This window comes from Balaenoptera ricei, chromosome 6 (assembly GCF_028023285.1).
Source record: "Balaenoptera ricei isolate mBalRic1 chromosome 6, mBalRic1.hap2, whole genome shotgun sequence".
Classification (NCBI taxonomy): domain Eukaryota; kingdom Metazoa; phylum Chordata; class Mammalia; order Artiodactyla; family Balaenopteridae; genus Balaenoptera; species Balaenoptera ricei.
Genome location: NC_082644.1, coordinates 46,894,244 through 46,902,964, shown reverse-complemented (window position 1 = coordinate 46,902,964; position 8,721 = coordinate 46,894,244). Strand labels below are relative to the sequence as shown.

General features: G+C 35.1%; 1 protein-coding gene across 4 annotated transcripts in view; it reads right to left on the bottom strand.

The window, feature by feature from the left end:
• Positions 1-289: 289 nt before the first annotated feature.
• The window catches only part of LINGO2 (leucine rich repeat and Ig domain containing 2), a 1,205,266-nt gene continuing 1,196,834 nt past the window's right edge, over positions 290-8,721 (bottom strand). For all 4 annotated transcript variants that reach the window (XM_059924622.1, XM_059924625.1, XM_059924624.1 and 1 more), the window contains one exon: positions 290-2,584. In XM_059924622.1, the coding sequence (XP_059780605.1) occupies positions 728-2,548 (1,821 nt within the window). In that variant the 5' untranslated portion in view covers positions 2,549-2,584 and the 3' untranslated portion in view covers positions 290-727. The remainder of the gene's footprint in view (positions 2,585-8,721) is intronic.

Genomic DNA, 8,721 nt, shown 5'->3' with positions numbered 1-8,721 from the left:
AAGTTAACAGAATTGAGCATTTTTGCCTTAGGTCCTATTTCTTGGCATCCTACATCAGACAAACACATCTTTCAACATATATCCGCCCATAACTCCAGGGATCTAATCTCAGGGTTATCTCTATGTAAAGGAAGGTGAAATCACACTTGGATCGATAGTGGTGAGTAACTAAAAGCACAACCTCTCATTCATATTGCTTTAAAACATATACAGCTTATATGTTTCAAAAAAAAAAAAGAGTAAAGAATATATTGATTTCTTTGTGGTGTTGAACCAACAATACGGTATGATGCAAGGCTTTAACAAATGAGAATCAGAGATACAAATTTTTCTGTAGAGTATGTTTTGGACAAATGTGTCTTTTTAATATGTAAATCCTACATTGTAGGTTGTTCCTTTTTATTTATTCTTTTGTTTTTGCAGTGGTAGAAAATGTTGAATAACTGTCCATGAGCATGAGCCAAAGGTCAGGTTCATTACTGAGATCCCCAGAATGCCAATATTTGCAACGCAAACAATTAGTATCCCACTGTGTGAAGGGCTCTGACACATGCCTGCCTGCCTTTAGGTGGCGAGTCTCCATCAGAAGTCCTCCTGCTTCCATGGACCCTGCTTTGACACAGGGACAGCCGCACTAAGCTGCCTTTTAACCTAGTGCTTTACTGTGCCAGGCTGTCTTACTGGTTACCAACAATGACACGGAAACAATAGTGGGAGTGGTCGACCCTCAAATCATTTTCATGTTGAATCTCCTGGGTCCAGACACCTCCCCTTCCACAACAGCACCATTGCTTTTTCGGGGCACATACTCAAGGTCAATGCTGTTTTTGTGTTTGCCTTTCCCTCGGCTCCACACAAAAAGGAGGAGAAAACAAAATAAAACCACTCCCAGGAATGTGAAACAGCCCATGGCTGTAGACACCAGTATTGTTTTCAGGTCCAGGGAAAAAGTATTGGCATTGGTGCCATTGGAAACGGTGTCATTGGAGTCGGTCATGTACATAGGGGTCCTGTTTGCATAAAGGAAACGGTCTGAAGTGAATCCTTTCACAGTTAAGGAGGCTGTGAAGGTGTCATTCCCAGCGGCGTTGCTAGCGATGCAAACATACATCCCGCTATCTTGATCCTGGGCAAAACGGATTTCCAAGGTGCCATCGCCCAACACAGTGGCTCTTCCATTGGACTTGGTGGTGATGAAACGCCTTCGAGGTGTCACCCAGGAAATCACAGGCTCTGGGTCTCCATCAGCATTGCATTCTAGCTGGACCGTCTGCCCCTCATCCACTAGCAGATGCTGCAACTTCTTTTCACGGATTTTGGGTTTTTTGCAGGTAAAGTAAAAAGAAAGGGCAGTGCTATGGAAATCCTTGAATGACCTCTCACGAATGGTGTCTGGGCCAGCACACATGGGCTGCTGGCCACCGAACTGCAGGGTGGGGTGACGCTGCAGGATCCAGAGAAGGCGGCAGTCACAGGCCAGTGGGTTGTTATTAATACTCAGGACCTCCAAAGCCCTAGGGGAGGAGAAGACATTCTCTTCCAAAGTTTCCAGTAGGTTCTGAGACACATTGAGCACACGAAGGAAGCGGAGCCCTTGGAAGGAGTGAGGCTCAATGGTGCGGAGCTGGGCCCCCACTATATGAAGCTCCTGAAGGCGGATCAGGTCCGAGAACATGCCAGCTTCGATAGTGCTGATGGGATTGTAGGAGAGGTTAAGGTGGGTCAGATAGACCAGGTGTTTAAAGGCAAGGAAGGGTACAGTGGACAGGTTGGTGTTGGTGATTGAGAGGGATGTGAGGTTGAGACCATAAAGGCTATTGGCAGGCATCATATCCAGTAAAGGCCAATAGTCAATCTCTAGATGTTTCAGGTGGAACAGTCTTTTAAAGGCATACACGGGCATGTTGTTGATATTGAGATGCTTCAGATGCAGGCTGATGAGGCTGCGGAGATGGGAGAGGGCTTCTGTTGGTACCGCTGTTAGGTTGCATTTCTCCAGGGTGAGCTGCTCCAAGCTAAGCAGCCCACTGAAGGCCCTATGTGATATATAAACCAAATCATTATCCCCCACTTCTAGAGACTTCAGGTTATGCAAATCCTGGAACATGTAGTCCAGTAAAATGACAATCTTATTCTCACTAATGTCAAGCTTGGTGAGGTTGGCGAGGCCCGTGAAGACCCCCAGAGGGACCAACTTCAGGCGATTGCCCTTCAGGCGGAGGGAACGCAGGTTGAAGAGGTTGTTAAATGCTCCTGGCTCCACATTGGCGATGATGTTGTCACTCAAGTCTATCTCCTCCAGCAGAGGGTATGAGATGAATTCTTCAGGGTTGACACTTTTCAGCCTGTTCTTGCTGAGGTCCAAGATTTTGGTCTCGATGGGAATGCCCTCTGGGATGGCGATCAATCTCCTTCGGTGGCAGCTAACAGATTTGTTCTGGGCTGAGCACTCGCAGCGAGCAGGGCAGCCAATGGTGGATCCCATGAAGATTAAGACCACAGCCAGACCCAGGAATGGCTGCCAACATGATAAGGCCGTGTGAAGCATGACTCCCCCTCTTAGTCTTACACCTTGGTCACGGGCCTGCAGGAGAAGGGGCCAAAGAAAGGAGGAAGAGAAATTGAGTTAGGACATAGATAGGTAAAGAGACATAAATGAGACAGTGAGTACAATGAAAAAGACCCTGGATTTGGAACACTACAGATCTGAGCTTTAAACCTGAGAGCTGCCATTGTTAGCTACACGATCTCAGGTAAGTTATTGCATCTCCCTGTACTTCAGTTTTCTTGGCTGTAAAATGGAAATAAGGGGGATGATAATAGTAGCTTCCTAGAGTTATGACAATTTCATTATTGGACAACTAGAAAGAGACTATTACAGTGTCTGGCACAGACTGTGGAGCAAAACAATACATTTCACAAAAGGTTCTATTTTGAACTCAAAGGACCGAAGCAGAGGTCAATGGCTATGAGGACACCTCTTCAGTTTGAATCAGTGTCTGCATCTCTGATGTCTGGGATGTCATCCTCTGTTCAAAATGAAGCTAATAGAAGCTTCATTCACCATCAGGCCCTTGGGTTCCAAGTACAAAACAAAGTTACATTCAGAGAAAGAGGATGAGACTTTTTACCTTCATATATAAGTTTTCTATTAAAAAGTCCCTTTCAATTAGAAGGTGTACCTCTTTCATAATTCAGTAAATTTTGATTTATGAAGGGTTTTTCTTTTTTGAGGTAAAAAAAAAAGATCCTAAAAATCTCCCTGTACTCTTCGTGTTTATCATAGAGATGAGGCAGAATCAAGGCATCATAGCGGCTATGATGATGAAAATGCTTTCTTTAAGATTTTGGGTTAAATATGTAAGAGTGAGAAGAGTCATCATTTTAAGGAAAAAAAATGTTTTTAAATAATAAATGGACTATCATTTCTTCATATTTAAATTCAAACCCAGTAAACATGTTAACCTGAAATTAAATAGGTATCAAATGAGATTGGAAATGAGTATGTTTTAAATGTATATAGTTAAACAGACACTGAACTTACGGCTCAACTGAATAGCGAGAGGTGTGTTATGGAGCAGTGCTTCTCAACCTGAGATCCCTGGGGGTGCACTTCATCCAAAAACACCATATTTTACTCAAAGGTAAGTTGTTTAAGACAATATTTTTAGATAAAAAGGTATTTGATGAAATTTCAGCATTTGCTGCTGAGCTGTAAGAGTATAAGTCTCCAGTCAATGTTTACATATATGTCTCTGTCTGTATAGCTATGTCTACATCTAAACAAATCTATCCATAAAAAATAACAACTAGGAACAAACTTAATACTGAATCACTAGAAAAATGGCCTTAAAATGTAGAACAAAAGTGAAGATGCAAAAAGTGCTAGCAAAATCAATTATAGAGGAACACAAGATTTAGTTTTGCCACATCTTTCCCAATAATTATATCTTTGTAGATCAAACTAAAATCTGTCTTGAAAACCAAAAGAAATCAACTGAAAAATTATTAGAACAAAGAGAATAAGTAAATTAACATACTACAAAATGAAAATAATTTTCATATATATAAATCATTTAGAAAATATTACTGTGTAAAATGATTCCAGTCACAGCATCTCTGAAAAAAATCAAATTCCTTAGAATAAACTAAACAAGAAATACACAAAGTATTACAACCATTCAGCCCTACTAAGGAAACAAAATAAAACTTACTAAAACGAGGGATATAGTATATATATTTCAATAGAAAGATTCCATATTATAAAGACATTAATTCTTAGTAAATACATACATTTCAAAGAGATAATATTTTTAACTTGAAAAATTAATTCTGAAGTTCATTTGGAAGAATATAAATATGAGAAATATCAGAAATATTAAAAAATAGTAATGAAAACACTTACCCTACAAAATATTTAAACATAAATTACAAAAATAAAAAATAGTATCATGTTGACACAAAAATACAGAGTTAATGAAACAGAAAGAGTAAGGAATTATATCTAAATATATTTGAGAAGTCAGTATATGTGAGAGGTGGCATTTTTTTTTTTTTTAAACATCTTTATTGGAGTATAATTGCTTTACAATGGTGTGGAAAGGTGGCATTTTAATCCAGTGGGAAAAATATAAGTGGCTAGATATTTAGTGGGAAAATTTGCACATCAACTTCACTGGTTCCAATATGATAAATTCTAGATGAAGGTTTAAAATGCAAGAACAAATAATGAACCAGAAGAAAATTCATTAATATTACAATAATAGAATTGAAAAGCCTTTTCTATGATGAAACCTAGCAACCATGAAAGAGAAGAATAATCTATTCAATTGTGTATAGTTAAAAAATTATAGTATAACAAGCAAATAAACAACAGACACACACAAAGGCCATTGCTAAAATGGAGAATATCTTTTAGGCTTATAATAGATGAGGGATTAAACATAGTACTAAACAAATGGTTCTTATTAATCAATAAGGACAAGAGGTGAATGTCAATAGAAAACTAGGCAATGAATGTAATAAAAACTAAAAGCAGCTAATAAATATGTGAAAATCTGGCTAACTTCATTAGTAAGCAAAGAAATACAAATTAAACAACAGGGGTATATCACTTTTGCTTATCAGATTGACAAAGTTCAATAATTATTTTTTCCCAGAATTAACAAGAGTAGAAGGAACTGATATAAGAAATATAAACTGGTATAATCTTCAGGAGGTTGAAGTACAACAATGAGGAGGTTAATGGATAAATTAAATTAAAAAAAACTAAGTTCAATATGTTCATCCCTTTGAACCATTTTTTTCCTTGTAAATTTTATTTATTTTTTTAAACCACTTTATTGAGGTATGACTGACATACAGAAAATTGTACATATTTAATGTATAGAATTTGAGTTTGGAGATAAGTATATATCCATGAAACCATCACCACAATCTACACCATAAACATATGTACCACCTCCAAAAAAGAGGGTAGATCTTATGAAGCTTTTCTTTTTTCCTAGCAACGTATCATAGGGAAATAATTTAACATAGATGTACATAGATGTTTGGTACAGGCTTGTATATAATATAGGAAAACTGGAAATATGTAATAGTAGGAGTTTAGTTATACATTAAGATACAACCATACTATAAAATATCACGTAGCCAATAACACATAAGACTTAGGTCTATACTAATTAACATGGAAAAATGAAATAGATATATACTCCTATTTGTGTGAATATATATTAATATTTATATATATGAATATATAAATATATGTAGGCAAGGACAAAATTGGGATGATATAATGACAATGTTGACCATTATTATCAGATTGTGGGATTAAATGTGATTTCCATTTTCTTATAACTTTACATGCATTCTATTTCTTTCCACAATATACCTGTATTACTTTTATAAATAGAAAAACAAAACTATTTTGATTTTTGAAATTGCTTTGACATGTAAAATGTCATGGATATATTTTACAATAAGGGATCAAATTTGCATTGATATTTTTAAAGGTTATTTAAATTTTCATATAAATCTTAGTATCACTTGCCAATTTCTAATAGTCTGCTGGGACATTGATAAGAGTTGTGTTGAATCTATAGGTTTTTGTGGAGAATTGATATTGTAACAACATTCAGTTTTCTAGCCCATGAATGTGGTACTCTCCATTTATTCAGGTCTTCTTTAATTTCCTTCAGCAAGTGTTTCTTCCTTTCTAACTTTTATGCCTTTATTTTTGTGCCTTTTTGTGTTTGCTACTACCTCTATGATAATGTTGAATAGAAGTACTGAAAGCTATCTTCCTTACTTTGTTCCTAATCTTAAGAGAAACCATTCCTTTTTTTTTTTTTTTCACCATTAGGTTTGATGTTAGCTGTAGGTTTTTTCTTTTTTTATATAGATGTCCTTCATTAGATTGAGCAAGCTCTCTTCTCTTCCTAGTTAACTAAGAATTTTTTTTATCATAAATGAGTTATTGAATTTTGAAAAATGCTTTTCTGCATCTATTCGGGTGGTCTTCTTATTATTCTTTTAGTATGGTAAATAATATTGATTTTTTTGAACGTTACACCAACTTTCAACTTTTGGGATAAACCCCATTTATATAAAGTGTGTATATATATATATATATATATATATATATATATATATATATATATATACACACTTATATTTTGTTGGGTTTTGCTAGTATTTGGTAAATAATTTTTCTATTTCATGAGAATTTTTTCTCTGGTTTTTAGATCTCTTGTGATATATTTGTGTAGTGTTACTATGGGTAATAGAGACCTCGTAAAATCAGTTGGAAAATATTTCCTTGGCTTCTGTTTTTTAAAGGGTTGGTGTAGGATTGTTATTTCTTTCTAAAATATTTGATAGAAATTACCAGTGAAACCAACAGAGCCTAGAGTTTTCTTTGACTTACCTGTCAAAACATTCCCACAATTTCCTCTGCATATTTTGAAATATTTAGATAATCTATTTTGTGTGTCAGTTTCAGTAATTTGTTTAAGGAATTTGTCTATTTCATCTAAGCTATCAGATTTATTTGCCTGAAGTCATAAAGTTCCCTTATTCTTTTAATGTCTGTAAGCTCTCTAGGTCATCTCTTTCATTCCGGATATTGCTAAGTTGTGAATTTCTTTTTTCTTGATAAGTTTAGCTAGAATTTTGTCAATTTTATTGAACTTTTCAAATACAAACTTTTACTTATATTTTCTCATTAATTTCTGTTTTATGCTTATTATTTCTGTCCCTCTATTTACTTTGGGTTCAGTTTGCTTTCTCTTTTTTTTTTTTAAACTTCATAGGGTAGACCCTTAGATCACTAATTTTGGACCTTTTTTCTTTAATATACGTTTTTAAAAGTATAAATATCCCTTCGGGATATTTATACGGGACTGCCGTAGCTGCATTTCACAAATTTTAATATAATTTTAAAAGATTATCATTCAGTCAAAAAGTTTTTCAAATTTACTTTGTTGTTTCCGTCGTTGACCTATGGATGGTTTAGTTTTGAGTTAGTTTATTTCCAAGTATTTAGATCTTTTCTAGATTCTTATTATTTTTTATTTCTAATTTAATTCTGTTGTGGTCAGAGAACAAACTGCAAAATGACAACCTTCTAAAATCTACTGAGACCGTTTTATGGACCACCATGCGATCAATCTTGATGACTATTCCATGTGTATTTAAAATAAATATGTACTTGCTGTTTTGGGGTGTTGTCGTCTGCAAAAGTCATGAAGATTAATATGGTTGCTTGTGTTAATAAGGATTGGGAACTTTTTCTAAGTAATTCTATCAGTGACAGAGGTGTGTGTTAAAATCTCCAGATATGTATGTGAATTTATCTATACCTCCCTAAGTTATGTAGGTTCTTGTTTCACATATTTTGAAGTTCTGATATTAAGCAGATGTTTAGTTTATGATTTATTGAATTTTTTTTTATCATCAGAAAAAATCTGTCTTTGTCTCTGGTAATACTTCTTGTCTTTAAGTCGCTTTAAATGATTAATATAGCCACTCTAGCTTTTCAAGCTTAATGTTTTCATGGTATATATTTTTCCATTCTTTTATTTTCAACATATTTGTGTCTTTGTAGTTAAGAGCATCTCTTGTAGGTAGCATGTGGTTACATCTAGCTTTTTAATGTCTGATGATAGCTGCAATTTCTGCATTTTGTTAGATTGCTTAGTCCATTTAAATAGAATATAATTACTATTATGGTTGCATTTAAGCATGCCAGTTTGCTAATCTCTTGAATTCTTTTGCTCCTCTCATTCTCCTGTCTTCTGTTTTAAACAGTTAGATTTTAGTATGCGTTTCAATTCTTCTTTCTGTATTTATTTACATTATTTTTATTTGTTGCTGTATGGATTAGAGTATACCTCTCTAATTTACCACAATTTACTTACACTTTTTAAAGAATTGCTTCAGGTAAAATATATAGTAGCCTTGCAACAGTATATTCTCGTTTATAGCCTCCCCCCACCATCCTTAGTGGAGGGAGGTATAGTGAGTTCTAGACAAAGGGAACAGTGTGTGCAGAGACATGGGAACAATGGAGAACACTCTGTGACTGGGGAATTAAAGTATGTAGTTCAGAATGGTTGGAGCAAAAACGCAAGAGAAATGGAGAGGAAAAGAGGCTGAGTGGTAATTAGGGGAATGATTTACAAGGGGCTTTAAAGTGTGATAAGCTGTTTGCACTTTATC